Source organism: Lethenteron reissneri, unplaced genomic scaffold, assembly GCF_015708825.2.
Source record: "Lethenteron reissneri isolate LAM-NWPU_2019-01 unplaced genomic scaffold, ASM1570882v1 scaffold_1630, whole genome shotgun sequence".
Taxonomy (NCBI): domain Eukaryota; kingdom Metazoa; phylum Chordata; class Hyperoartia; order Petromyzontiformes; family Petromyzontidae; genus Lethenteron; species Lethenteron reissneri.
In genome coordinates this window covers 1,253,911-1,268,910 of record NW_026891367.1, presented here as the reverse complement: position 1 = coordinate 1,268,910, position 15,000 = coordinate 1,253,911, and the positions used below count along the sequence as shown (strand labels likewise).

At 56.0% G+C, this 15,000-nt stretch overlaps 1 protein-coding gene across 1 annotated transcript; it reads right to left on the bottom strand.

The window, feature by feature from the left end:
* Window positions 1-1,100: 1,100 nt before the first annotated feature.
* Window positions 1,101-5,424, bottom strand: LOC133362846 (uncharacterized). The gene is made up of 2 exons (XM_061581788.1): window positions 5,394-5,424; window positions 1,101-2,562 (listed from the first exon to the last, which is right to left on the bottom strand). The coding sequence occupies exon 2, from the start codon at window positions 2,478-2,480 to the stop codon at window positions 1,101-1,103; it is 1,380 nt and encodes a 459-aa protein (XP_061437772.1). The 5' UTR covers window positions 2,481-2,562; window positions 5,394-5,424.
* Window positions 5,425-15,000: the final 9,576 nt, after the last annotated feature.

Sequence of the window (15,000 nt, the reverse complement as noted above, 5' to 3'; positions counted from 1 at the left end):
AAATTAATGAAAATAAAACATCAAAATTAATGAAAATAAAATTATTTTATTTTCATTAATTTTGATGTTTTAACCAAACTGACTTTACCGAAAAAACCTAAGAATATGTAAACACAATCATAAGATCAGCAATTAAACACGTCCCATACGTCTGTTGCGTTGGTAAGGACGACACGAAGACAGTCGTTGCAGGGGCTGACGCCAAACGGGTTACTAGGGGCTTCCGCCTAGCTTGTGGGGAAGGGATAATACAAGACTTTGGATAAGCTCAATCATCTCCCCTGGGGAAAGGGTACACGGGGGGTTCCCTACGCCTCCCAGGCGAACGGGCACTACCCACAGCGGGGTCAAGTAGCCCCCTAACTTGCTGCTGTTTCTCTTCTTGGTTCTTTCGGTAAAGTCACGTAGAAGGGAAGTAATAAAATAATAAAAATAAAACATTTTTATGTTTTGATTTAAAGCTTTCGTGACTGCAGGGATTCATCTTCTTGGTTCTTTCGGTAAAGTCATCACGTAGAAGGGAAGTAATAAAATAACAAAAATAAAACATAATAATTCTCACGACGTTTCGGCTACAACGCAAGCAGCCGTCTTCAGGTGAAGAATGAGACACTGCCAAGCTAGGAGCTTTTATATAAGCTGGGTTGGAGGTGCAAGAAGAGCGCCTTAACAAAAAGAATGTGAATATCAAGAGGAGTTTAGCATATTCATTGAAATGCGTAGGAGGTGGGCGGGGGGGTTTCAAAGTCATATTATGCCCATGCTACGCTGGGTCCCCACCTCTCTACCGCTCACGAACCCGGCTCCTGGCGAAAACGTCGCCCACGTCACCGGTCACCCCCCCCTCAAATACTCGAGGGGACATGATGTCACTCTTCGCGAGGCGAGTGTGACATCCCGTCGCCACTCTACTCCTCAACACATTGGCCGCGTTCTCAAACGGAGAACTCACAAACGCCAGTGATTAAATCTTAATTTTGGAGCTTTCGTGACTGCGGGAATTATTCTTTGGTTCTTTCGGTTAAGTCGCGTCTTGAATTGCAAGACCGCAAAGAACGCAAGACGACAATCAACGCCGCCGCCGCCGCCGCCCGTTGCGCCTACACGTTCCAGAAGACCCGGTTGAGGACCTTGTTGACGTTCCTGATCAGAGTGGCATTGTATCTCCACAGCGCGAGGTCCACGACCAACGACTCGAGCGGCAGGTCGGGCCGCTTGGCCGCTCGGTAGTGGTGCATGATCGCCGTGTCTCCGGGCACCGTCTCCGAGATGCCCAGCGCGTTGAGCGCACTGTGCACCGACGTCTGCAGCACCGCGCGCGGGTTCACGATCATCTTGGTCGGGTTGAAGACCTCCGGCTGGTTCGGCTCCCGTCTGATGCGGCGCATGATGTTGACGCCCGGGATGGCGTCCCACGCCTGGAACTTCGACCCAAACTCTTCCGACGCCGTGTCGGGAAACACGTGGTTTTCGAACAAGTAAATCTCGGCTCCATACCTGTCGTTCAAGTGCCGTACGAGGTCCTTCCAGTCGGCGTGCTTCAACGGGACGATCACTTCGTCGATGTCCGTGAGGACCAGGTAGCGCGTGCTGTACATGTGCCGATACACGCAGTCGTTGAGCGCCGCTATCTGGCCGTAGTAGTGCAGCTCGCCCGGGTGCTCGGGGTAGTGCCATCCTTTGGACACTCGCACGTAGTCCGCGATGGGCCACGGGACGACCTCGACGAGGCCCGTCTCGACGTAGTAGAGGAGCACTCTGTTCAGCTCGGAGCTGCAGCTCGTGTTGTACACCGTCACGCGGCCCGCGCCCAAGATGCGGTACATCTCGATCGCCTGCACGAACTGCAGCGCGTTGCCGTAGTTGCCGAAGAGCGTCGAGATGCAGACGCTGAATTCCCGCGCGAAGGTTCGGGGCGCGCGGAGCCGATTTCGCACGGGCATGAACACCCACTCGGCCTCTTCCTCGTCCGGTGTTGCGCGGGCCCGCCGGACGGACACGTGTCCCGGCAAGCAGCCCGGCGGCTCCGCGCACAGGAAGTCGGCCGCGCCGTACGGGAAGTCGAAGTGATCCGAGTGGATGTAGGTGCTGGCGGTGACCGTCACGATCTCCGAGCGGCCCCGGCAGCAGAAGCGGCACGAGAGCGCGTCCGGCTCGTACCGGTTGGCGATGCCGATGACGCGCGTGCTCCGACCGCCCTCGCGCCGGTCGTGGTACGCCGACACCAGGAATATGTTGGCGTGAGGCACGCGCAAGATGGACGTGTTCTGCAGCGCTCCCCGTTGCCCGCACAGCGTCACGCGGTCGATCTTAGCGGAAGCGGACCCCGGCTTTGGCGTCAAGACGGACGAGTTGCTGAGCGCGTGGCGGTCGTCGCGAACGAGCGAGCCAGTCCTGCGGAACTTGTACGCGACGCTCAGCAGCAAGAAGACGGTGGGCAGCAGCGAGAGGAACAGGACCGGGGGACGTAGCTTCATCATCGTCGAGGCGTGCACGGAGACAAGACGTCCGGATAAAATCTCTAGCCCGACGTCTCAGGACGAAAGGTCTGATGTCGCTGGCCTGCAATTACATTTACGTGAAAAAAAAAACACGCGCACAGAGCTTCGCATCAAAAATGCACGACACTTTACACAATTCCAGTTCAGGCAACCTCACATTAAAAAAGCACTCCAAATCAAGACTGTATTGGCCTCAGGGCGGATGTTTACAGGTACAACTCTCTGCAAGTGAATGCGATATGCTTGACTTGGCAATGCAATGGGCAGCGGTGGCATTCATGGGGCCATGATGCAGCAAGGGATGGTCTGTGCTGCTGGCACCTGAACCATTGATGTGCTTCGATCATTGTCATCGTGATACTTCACTTCAACATTAACTGTGTATGAAAATGACGTGCATTTTAAGACCTTGTCCATTTGGAATGTGCCCCCATTGAATTGTGTATTAGGACTCCGTACGTAGTAATAATAATACATTTAGGCAACGTATTTGCTTGTCTACTTGATCAATGAAACTCCTGCCATTATTTTACTCAAATATTTGCCGTCCGTGTTACTAGATAGTTTTAAACACGTTTCACTTATCACCATCAACAGCCGTGGCCTATCCAACTGCTGGACCAGCGGTCGGGAACCTATGGCTCGCGAGCCATACACATGGCTCTTCCGGTGACGGCATATGGCTCCCAGACAATTTTGAGTTGAAACAAATAATAAAAATAATAATAAAAAATAAAAATTAGTTTGGAACTGATTTTAAAATACTTTGTGATATTTGCTTAATAATACTGTGTCATTTTAAAGTGAACAGAAATTAGTTTTGAAGATACATTTCACGGGTCACGCCTGCACGAAGCTCAACGTCACCACGTATGAACCAGACTACAAGGCCATCAGCAAAACCATATAGCACCAGAAGTCGCATTAAAAGTAAGACATATTTAATGTATTATACGTTAAAAATTACACTATATGGCTCTCAATGAAATATATTTATAAATATTTGGCTTTTATGGCTCTCCCAGTCAAAAAGGTTCTCGACCCTTGCACGAGCGCACCTTTTTACAAGGAGTCGTGTTTACATAGACCACAATACTTGCAGTCATAATGCAAACAAAAACACAACTCTGATAATGTATGCACTGTCCTTGAAGTTGATTGGTCCACACATGTGAGACTAGGCTCTAAGGAAAGCTGTCTCGGGTGTGGACCAATCAACTTCAAGGACCATGTGAGACTAGGCTCTAAGGAAAGCTGTCTCGGGTGTGGACCAATCAACTTCAAGGACCATGTGAGACTAGGCTCTAAGGAAAGCTGTCTCGGGTGTGGACCAATCAACTTCAAGGACCATGTGAGACTAGGCTCTAAGGAAAGCTGTCTCGGGTGTGGACCAATCAACTTCAAGGACCATGTGAGACTAGGCTCTAAGGAAAGCTGTCTCGGGTGTGGACCAATCAACTTCAAGGACCATGTGAGACTAGGCTCTAAGGAAAGCTGTCTCGGGTGTGGACCAATCAACTTCAAGGACCATGTGAGACTAGGCTCTAAGGAAAGCTGTCTCGGGTGTGGACCAATCAACTTCAAGGACCATGTGAGACTAGGCTCTAAGGAAAGCTGTCTCGGGTGTGGACCAATCAACTTCAAGGACCATGTGAGACTAGGCTCTAAGGAAAGCTGTCTCGGGTGTGGACCAATCAACTTCAAGGACCATGTGAGACTAGGCTCTAAGGAAAGCTGTCTCGGGTGTGGACCAATCAACTTCAAGGACCATGTGAGACTAGGCTCTAAGGAAAGCTGTCTCGGGTGTGGACCAATCAACTTCAAGGACCATGTGAGACTAGGCTCTAAGGAAAGCTGTCTCGGGTGTGGACCAATCAACTTCAAGGACCATGTGAGACTAGGCTCTAAGGAAAGCTGTCTCGGGTGTGGACCAATCAACTTCAAGGACCATGTGAGACTAGGCTCTAAGGAAAGCTGTCTCGGGTGTGGACCAATCAACTTCAAGGACCATGTGAGACTAGGCTCTAAGGAAAGCTGTCTCGGGTGTGGACCAATCAACTTCAAGGACCATGTGAGACTAGGCTCTAAGGAAAGCTGTCTCGGGTGTGGACCAATCAACTTCAAGGACCATGTGAGACTAGGCTCTAAGGAAAGCTGTCTCGGGTGTGGACCAATCAACTTCAAGGACCATGTGAGACTAGGCTCTAAGGAAAGCTGTCTCGGGTGTGGACCAATCAACTTCAAGGACCATGTGAGACTAGGCTCTAAGGAAAGCTGTCTTGGGTGTGGACCAATCAACTTCAAGGACAGTGCATACATTACCAGAGTTATGTTTTTTTTGTATTATGACTGCAGGTATTGTGGTCTATGCAAACATGACTCCTTGTAAAAAAAGTGTCGGTTTTGTTGCCAGATAGAAGGGTACAAAAACTAATAATCATGATCTAAATAGTCGTGCCCAATAACAATTCGTTTCACACAAACATCGACATATTTCCTTGGTGTTATTTGAGTCGTACTACTGGCCAATAATAATTATACAAGCTGTGGAAATTGAGAGAAATACAAATATTTTCAACCAATTACACAACCACCACCACAAACACCACAGACACCACCACAACCACAACCACCACCACAACCACAGCCACCACCACAAACACCACAGACACCACCACAACCACCACCACAACCACAGCCACCACCACAAACACCACAGACACCACTACAACAACATCCACAATCACAACCACTGTTTCCACCACAGCCACCACCACAACCACAGCCACCACCACAAACACCACCACAACCACCACCACCACAACCACCACCACCACCACAGCCACCACCACAACCACAGCCACCACCACAACCACCACCACCACACGGCACCTGCGAGTCGAGAGAGCTTCCTGCTGCTTCTCTCCGCGTCGCCCTTCGGCTCGCAACAGCAGCAGCAGAGGGCAGCAGCAGTAGCAGCAGCAGTAGTAGCAGTAGCAGTAGCAGCAGCAGCAACAGCAGAGGGCGTAGTAGCAGCAGTAGCAGCAGCAGTAGCAGCAGCAGCGGGCAACAGAGGGCAGCGGGCAGCAGTAGCAGCAACAGAGGGCAGCGGGCAGCGGGCAGCGGCGGCGGGCAGCGGCGGCGGGCAGCGGCGGCGGGCAGCGGCGGCGGGCAGCGGCGGCGGGCAGCGGCGGCGGGCAGCGGAGGCGGGCAGCGGCGGCGGGCAGCGGCGGGCGCGGGCGGGCAGCGGCGGCGGGCGGCAGGCGGCGGGGCAGCGGCGGCGGGCAGCGGCGGCGGGCAGCGGCCGGCGGGGCAGCGGCGGCGGGCAGCGGGCGGCGGGCTGCAGCGGCGGCGGGCAGCGGCGGCGGGCAGCGGCGGCGGCGGGCAGCGGCGGCGGGCAGCGGCGGCGGGCAGCGGCGGCGGCAGCGGCGGCGGGCAGCGGCGGCGGGCAGCGGCGGCGGGCAGCGGCGGCGGGCAGCGGCGGCGGGCAGCGGCGGCGGGCAGCGGCGGCGGGCAGCGGCGGCGGGCAGCGGCGGCGGGCAGCGGCGGCGGGCAGCGGCGGCGGGCAGCGGCGGCGGGCAGCGGCGGCGGGCAGCGGCGGCGGGCAGCGGCGGCGGGCACGCGGCGGGCAGCGGCGGCGGGCAGCGGCGGCGGGCAGCGGCGGCGGGCAGCGCGGCGGGCAGCGGCGGCGGGCAGCGCGGCGGGCAGCGGCGGCGGGCAGCGGCGGCGGGCAGCGGCGGCGGGCAGCGCGGCGGCAGCGGCGGCGGGCAGCGGCGGCGCACGCGGCGGGCAGCGGCGGCGGGCAGCGCGGCGGGCAGCGGCGGCGGGCAGCGGCGGCGGGCAGCGGCGGCGGGCAGCGGCGGCGGGCAGCGGCGGCGGGCAGCGGCGGCGGGCAGCGGCGGCGGGCAGCCGGCGGCGGGCAGCGGCGGCGGGCAGCGGCGGCGGGCAGCGGCGGCGGGCAGCGGCGGCGGGCAGCGGCGGCGGGCAGCGGCGGCGGGCAGCGGCGGCGGGCAGCGGCGGCGGGCAGCGGCGGCGGGCAGCGGCGGCGGGCAGCGGCGGCGGGCAGCGGCGGCGGGCAGCGGCGGCGGGCAGCGGCGGCGGGCAGCGGCGGCGGGCAGCGGCGGCGGGCAGCGCGGCGGCAGCGGCGGCGGGCAGCGGCGGCGGGCAGCGGCGGCGGGCAGCGGCGGCGGGCAGCGGCGGCGGGCAGCGGCGGCGGGCAGCGGCGGCGGGCAGCGGCGGCGGGCAGCGGCGGCGGGCAGCGGCGGCGGGCAGCGGCGGCGGGCAGCGGCGGCGGGGCAGCGGCGGCGGGCAGCGCGGCGGGCAGCGCGGCGTGCAGCGGCGGCGGGCAGCGGCGGCGGGCAGCGGCGGCGGGCAGCGGCGGCGGGCAGCGGCGGCGGGCAGCGGCGGCGTGGCAGCGGCGGCGGGCCAGCAGGCGGCGGGCAGCCGGCGGCGGGCCAAGCGGCGGCGGGCAGCGGACGGCGGGCAGGGCGGCGGGCAGCGGCGGCGGCGCAGCGGCGGCGGGCCGCGGCGGCGGGCAGCGGCGGCGGCAGCGGCGGCGGGCAGCTCGGACGGCGGGCAGCGGCGGCGGGCACGGCGGCGGCTGCGGCCGGCGCGGCTAGGCGGTGCGGGCGCGGTCGGACGGGCAGCGGCGCGGGCAGCGGCGTGTGACAGCGGGCGCGGGCAGCGGGAGGACGTGGCAGCGGCGTAGGGCAGCGGCGGCGGGCAGCGGCGGGCGGGCAGCGGCGGCGGGCAGCGGCGGGGGCGCGCGGCGGGGCAGCGGCGCGCGGGCAGCGGCGGCTTGGGCAGCGGCGGCGGCAGCGGCGGCCGGCGCGGCGGCGGGGCCCAGCTGGCGGCGGGCAGCGGCTGCGGGACAGCTGGCGGCGGGCAGCGGCGGCGATGGGGCAGCGGCGGAGAGGCAGCGGCGGCGGGCAGCGGCGGCGGGCCGCGGCGGCGGGCAGCGGCGGCGGGCAGCGGCGGCGGGCAGCGGCGGCGGGCAGCGGCGGCGGGCAGCGGCGGCGGGCAGCGGCGGCGGGCAGCGCGGCGGGCAGCGGCGGCGGGCAGCGGCGGTCGGGCAGCGGCGGCGGGCAGCGGCGGCGGGCAGCGGCGGCGGGCAGCGGCGGCGGGCAGCGGCGGCGGGCAGCGGCGGCGGGCAGCGGCGGCGGGCAGCGGCGGCGCGGGCAGCGGCGGCGGGCAGCGGCGGCGGGCAGCGGCGGCGGGCAGCGGCGGCGGGCAGCGGCGGCGGGCAGCGGCGGCGGGCAGCGGCGGCGGGCAGCGGCGGCGGGCAGCGGCGGCGGGCAGCGGCGGCGGGCAGCGGCGGCGGGCAGCGGCGGCGGGCAGCGGCGGCGGGCAGCGGCGGCGGGCAGCGCGCGGCGGGCAGCGGCGGCGGGCAGCGGCGGCGGGCAGCGGCGGCGGGCAGCGGCGGCGGGCAGCGGCGGCGGGCAGCGGGCGGCGGGCAGCGGCGGCGGGCAGCGGCAGCGGCGGGGCAGCGGCGGCGGGGCAGCGGGGGCGGGCAGCGGCGGCGGGCAGCGGCGGCGGGCAGCGCGGCGGGCAGCGGCGGCGGGCAGCGGCGCGGGAAGAGGGGGCAGCGGCGGCGGGCAAGCGGCGGCGGGCAGCGGCGGCGGGCAGCGGCGGGGCAAGGGCAGCGGGCAGGCGGCAGGGCAGCGGGCAGCGGGGCAGCGGCTCAGCGGCGCGGCAGCAGGCAGCGGCAGCGGCAGCGGCAGCGGCAGCGGCAGCAGCAGCAGGGCCGGGGTAGTCGAGGCCACGTGGCCGCCAGCGTCACGTGCTTCCTGCTGACCTCTGACCCCGCGCTTGAACTACGACCCCATAAGCACTTCGTGTTCACAGTGTCCAGCGAAAGTTGAAAGTGTAAATGTTTTACAAGATTCATCTTCTTCTTGGTTCTTTCGGTAAAGTCACGTGGAAGGGAAATAATAAAAGAATAAAAATAAAATAAATGTATTGTTTTATTTTTATTCTGCACGTAGAAGGGAAATAATAAAAGAATAAAAATAAAATAAATTATTAGTAATAATAAAAATAATTTATTATGTTTAATTTTTTTTCTTTTATTATTCATCTTCTTGGTTCTTTCGGTAAAGTCACGTGGAAGGGAAATAATAAAATAATAAACATAAAACATAATAAAATAATACAAATAAAACGTAATAACATTTCGATTTAAAGCTTCTTTCGTGACTGCAGGGATTCATCTTCTTGGTTCTTTCGGTACAGTCACGTAGAAGGGAAATAATAAAATAATAAAAAGAAAACATAATAAATAATTATTATTTTTATTATCAATAAAAATGTATTTATATTTTATTATTTTATTATTTCCCTTCTACGTGCAGAATAAAAATAAAACAATACATTTTTTTTATTTTTTTTATTTTATTATTTCCCTTCTACGTGATGACTTTACCGAAAGAACCAAGAAGATGAATCCCTGCAGTCACGAAAGAAGCTTTAAATCGAAGTGTTGGGGGTTTGATAATTGGTTTTGTACCCTTCTATCTGGCAACAAAACTGACACCTTTTTTTACAAGGAGTCATGTTTGCATAGACCACAATACCTGCAGTCATAATGCCTTTTGGCGTCATCTGGTCCAACCCATGTGAGACTGGGCTCTAAGGAAAGCTGTCTCGGGTGTGGACCAATCAACTTCAAGGACCATGTGAGACTAGGCTCTAAGGAAAGCTGTCTCGGGTGTGGACCAATCAACTTCAAGGACCATGTGAGACTAGGCTCTAAGGAAAGCTGTCTCGGGTGTGGACCAATCAACTTCAAGGACAGTGCACACATTATCAGAGTTGTGTGTTTTGTTTGCATTATGACTGCAGGTATTGTGGTCTATGCAAACATGACTCCTTGCAAAAAGGTGTCAGTTTTGTTGCCAGATAGAAGGGTAAATAACCAATTATCATATTTTTACTGGCAAATGAGGTTCCCATGGTGAAAATATGAATCGTTGACTGCTGCAGGGTTAAGTTGTGGCCAGCAGAGGGCACTGCAGGATAATCGGTTGTTGTAATGTACTATGCTCCAAAGTCTATTCTAGATTTGAAGCTTTCGTGACTGCAAGGATTCATACTCTTAGGCTTTTTTCGGTAAAGTCACCGTGTAGGTAAAACATCAAAATTAATGAAAATAAAATAAACGTCGTGAATTTTTTACATTTGTTTTATTTTACATTCATTCATCCTGCAGTGGATCGGTAAAAGGACTGCACCTGTACACGGACGAAGAGGGCATTCAATAGACGAACTGGTGGAATTGTAATATCCCCAAACATGAGGTGAAACCGACCTATTTTAGGTCAGTTTAGCACGTAGCAGCGGCTTTCGCGACCAATGTTATTCACGATCAACGTGTTTGGGTTTAGATGGCCGCGTTATTTATAAATGTGTCGTAACCCTCCACCACCCGACACGGCCAATCGGTAACAAAGTGTCACGTTGACAAAAGACAAAATAGTTCGCTGCTTTAGCCCCCACACCGGTGTGTGTTGAAGCGTGAAACCACAACGTTTACTATTTGTATTTTGTCAACGTGACACTTTTGTACTGATTGTCCGTGTCGGGTGGTGGAGGGTTACGACACATTTATAAATAACGCGATCTCACCTGCCCCCTCCCCTCCCAGCTCCCATGGCACCTGCTGGGTCTGTCTCTGTGACCTGCTCATGCACCTAGCCTGGCACAGCAGTACAACCCACGGCACCTGCTGGGTCTGTCTCTGTGACCTCCTCATGCACCTAGCCTGGCACAGCAGTCAACCCACGGCACCTGCTGGGTCTGTCTCTGTGACCTGCTCATGCACCTAGCCTGGCACAGCAGTACAACCCACGGCACCTGCTGGGTCTGTCTCTGTGACCTGCTCATGCACCTAGCCTGGCACAGAAGTCAACCCACGGCACCTGCTGGTTCTGTCTCTGTGACCTCCTCATGCACCTAGCCTGGCACAGCAGTCCACCCACGGCACCTGCTGGGTCTGTCTCTGTGACCTGCTCATGCACCTAGCCTGGCACAGCAGTCCACCCACGGCACCTGCTGGGTCTGTCTCTGTGACCTGCTCGTGCACCTAGCCTGGCACAGCAGTCCACCCACGGCACCTGCTGGGTCTGTCTCTGTGACCTGCTCATGCACCTAGCCTGGCACAGCAGTACAACCCACGGCACCTGCTGGGTCTGTCTCTGTGACCTGCTCATGCACCTAGCCTGGCACAGAAGTCAACCCACGGCACCTGCTGGTTCTGTCTCTGTGACCTGCTCATGCACCTAGCCTGGCACAGCAGTCAACCCACGGCACCTGCTGGGTCTGTCTCTGTGACCTGCTCATGCACCTAGCCTGGCACAGCAGTACACCCATGGCACCTGCTGGGTCTGTCACGTGACCTGCTCGTGCACCTAGCCTGGCACAGCAGTCAACCCACAGCACCTGCTGGGTCTGTCACGTGACCTTCTCATGCACCTAGCCTGGCACAGCAGTCAACCCACGGCACCTGCTGGTTCTGTCTCTGTGACCTGCTCATGCACCTAGCCTGGCACAGAAATCAACCCACGGCACCTGCTGGGTCTGTCACGTGACCTTCTCATGCACCTAGCCTGGCACAGCAGTCAACCCACGGCACCTGCTGGTTCTGTCTCTGTGACCTGCTCATGCACCTAGCCTGGCACAGAAATCAACCCACGGCACCTGCTGGGTCTGTCACGTGACCTTCTCATGCACCTAGCCTGGCACAGCAGTCAACCCACGGCACCTGCTGGTTCTGTCTCTGTGACCTGCTCGTGCACCTAGCCTGGCACAGCAGTACAACCCACGGCACCTGCTGGGTCTGTCTCTGTGACCTGCTCATGCACCTAGCCTGGCACAGAAGTCAACCCACGGCACCTGCTGGTTCTGTCTCTGTGACCTCCTCATGCACCTAGCCTGGCACAGAAGTCAACCCACGGCACCTGCTGGGTCTGTCTCTGTGACCTGCTCATGCACCTAGCCTGGCACAGAAGTCAACCCACGGCACCTGCTGGTTCTGTCTCTGTGACCTCCTCATGCACCTAGCCTGGCACAGAAGTCAACCCACGACACCTGCTGGGTCTGTCACGTGACCTCCTCATGCACCTAGCCTGGCACAGCAGTACAACCCACGGCACCTGCTGGGTCTGTCTCTGTGACCTCCTCATGCACCTAGCCTGGCACAGCAGTCAACCCACGGCACCTGCTGGGTCTGTCTCTGTGACCTGCTCATGCACCTAGCCTGGCACAGCAGTACAACCCACGGCACCTGCTGGGTCTGTCACGTGACCTTCTCATGCACCTAGCCTGGCACAGCAGTCAACCCACTGCACCTGCTGGGTCTGTCACGTGACCTGCTCATGCACCTAGCCTGGCACAGCAGTCAACCCACGGCACCTGCTGGGTCTGTCACGTGACCTGCTCGTGCACCTAGCCTGGCACAGCAGTCAACCCACGGCACCTGCTGGGTCTGTCTCTGTGACCTGCTCATGCACCTAGCCTGGCACAGCAGTCAACCCACGGCACCTGCTGGTTCTGTCTCTGTGACCTGCTCGTGCACCTAGCCTGGCACAGCAGTCAACCCACGGCACCTGCTGGGTCTGTCTCTGTGACCTGCTCATGCACCTAGCCTGGCACAGCAGTACACCCATGGCACCTGCTGGTTCTGTCTCTGTGACCTGCTCATGCACCTAGCCTGGCACAGCAGTACACCCATGGCACCTGCTGGTTCTGTCTCTGTGACCTGCTCATGCACCTAGCCTGGCACAGCAGTACAACCCACGGCACCTGCTGGGTCTGTCACGTGACCTTCTCATGCACCTAGCCTGGCACAGCAGTCAACCCACGGCACCTGCTGGGTCTGTCTCTGTGACCTTCTCATGCACCTAGCCTGGCACAGCAGTCAACCCACTGCACCTGCTATGGATATCTACATAAAATTATATTATAAACACACTCTCCTAAAAATACAGCACCATATTTTAACACTAAAGCAGTCACCGACTCGCAACAACTTGCAATCATAAGTGACAGAGTTAATTTCGGGTAAAATCGATGAAAATGGGGTATGCCGATAGCATAAAATTAACCCGTAAATTTCAAAGTTTTTCACTGTAAATCCTTTACATGCGTGGCATCGGTTTTATTTTATTATTCATTTCCGTTTTTTCTTGAATAAGAGTTTCATTTTTATTACATTGCTATTTTAAATAAAATAAGAAAAAAAAATCCTAAAAAGTGTAACATTTTGGAAAAATTTTTTCACGAAAATAAATTGTCACGCACAACGAGTCTGTGTAGCAAAATGTCAGCTCGATTGAATATAATATGAAGGATTTAAAAATGAGATGTGACGGAGCAAATCTGAGATCAGATTTGGAATCAGCACCCTGAAATTAGTCTAGAACAGCTGCAAAAGTCCAGGCCAGAAATTTTTTTATTTTTTGTTGTTGTTGTTGTTGACTAGTCTTGTTGTTGTTGACCAGTGTTGTTGTTGTTGTTGACCAGTGTAATAATATTATATTTGCTCCTCTGTAAGAATAGAATTGGATTGCAACTCGCTTCCTCTGCTCTGGGTAGAACATTGTGAAAATCTCTCTGCGAACGAATCGATGAGTCGTCGATTCCGTGAGAATCGAAGCTGCGTTGATAATATCGATTCTGTGAGAATCGATGAGTCGTCGATTCCGTGAGAATCGAAGCTGCGTTGATAATATCGATTCTGTGAGAATCGATGAGTCGTCGATTCCGTGAGAATCGAAGCTGCGTTGATAATATCGATTCTGTGAGAATCGATGAGTCGTCGATTCCGTGAGAATCGAAGCTGCGTTGATAATATCGATTCTGTGAGAATCGATGAGTCGTCGATTCCGTGAGAATCGAAGCTGCGTTGATAATATCGATTCTGTGAGAATCGATGAGTCGTCGATTCCGTGAGAATCGAAGCTGCGTTGATAATATCGATTCTGTGAGAATCGATGAGTCGTCGATTCCGTGAGAATCGAAGCTGCGTTGATAATATCGATTCTGTGAGAATCGATGAGTCGTCGATTCCGTGAGAATCGAAGCTGCGTTGATAATATCGATTCTGTGAGAATCGATGAGTCGTCGATTCCGTGAGAATCGAAGCTGCGTTGATAATATCGATTCTGTGAGAATCGATGAGTCGTCGATTCCGTGAGAATCGAAGCTGCGTTGATAATATCGATTCTGTGAGAATCGATGAGTCGTCGATTCCGTGAGAATCGAAGCTGCGTTGATAATATCGATTCTGTGAGAATCGATGAGTCGTCGATTCCGTGAGAATCGAAGCTGCGTTGATAATATCGATTCTGTGAGAATCGATGAGTCGTCGATTCCGTGAGAATCGAAGCTGCGTTGATAATATCGATTCTGTGAGAATCGATGAGTCGTCGATTCCGTGAGAATCGAAGCTGCGTTGATAATATCGATTCTGTGAGAATCGATGAGTCGTCGATTCCGTGAGAATCGAAGCTGCGTTGATAATATCGATTCTGTGAGAATCGATGAGTCGTCGATTCCGTGAGAATCGAAGCTGCGTTGATAATATCGATTCTGTGAGAATCGATGAGTCGTCGATTCCGTGAGAATCGAAGCTGCGTTGATAATATCGATTCTGTGAGAATCGATGAGTCGTCGATTCCGTGAGAATCGAAGCTGCGTTGATAATATCGATTCTGTGAGAATCGATGAGTCGTCGATTCCGTGAGAATCGAAGCTGCGTTGATAATATCGATTCTGTGAGAATCGATGAGTCGTCGATTCCGTGAGAATCGAAGCTGCGTTGATAATATCGATTCTGTGAGAATCGATGAGTCGTCGATTCCGTGAGAATCGAAGCTGCGTTGATAATATCGATTCTGTGAGAATCGATGAGTCGTCGATTCCGTGAGAATCGAAGCTGCGTTGATAATATCGATTCTGTGAGAATCGATGAGTCGTCGATTCCGTGAGAATCGAAGCTGCGTTGATAATATCGATTCTGTGAGAATCGATGAGTCGTCGATTCCGTGAGAATCGAAGCTGCGTTGATAATATCGATTCTGTGAGAATCGATGAGTCGTCGATTCCGTGAGAATCGAAGCTGCGTTGATAATATCGATTCTGTGAGAATCGATGAGTCGTCGATTCCGTGAGAATCGAAGCTGCGTTGATAATATCGATTCTGTGAGAATCGATGAGTCGTCGATTCCGTGAGAATCGAAGCTGCGTTGATAATATCGATTCTGTGAGAATCGATGAGTCGTCGATTCCGTGAGAATCGAAGCTGCGTTGATAATATCGATTCTGTGAGAATCGATGAGTCGTCGATTCCGTGAGAATCGAAGCTGCGTTGATAATATCGATTCTGTGAGAATCGATGAGTCGTCGATTCCGTGAGAATCGAAGCTGCGTTGATAATATCGATTCTGTGAGAATCGATGAGTCGTCGATTCCGTGAGAATCGAAGCTGCGTTGATAATATCGA

Bases quoted from the DNA above. Each gene is read 5' to 3' on its own strand.
- LOC133362846 (XM_061581788.1), bottom strand. From the start codon at position 2,480: ATGATGAAGCTACGTCCCCCGGTCCTGTTCCTCTCGCTGCTGCCCACC.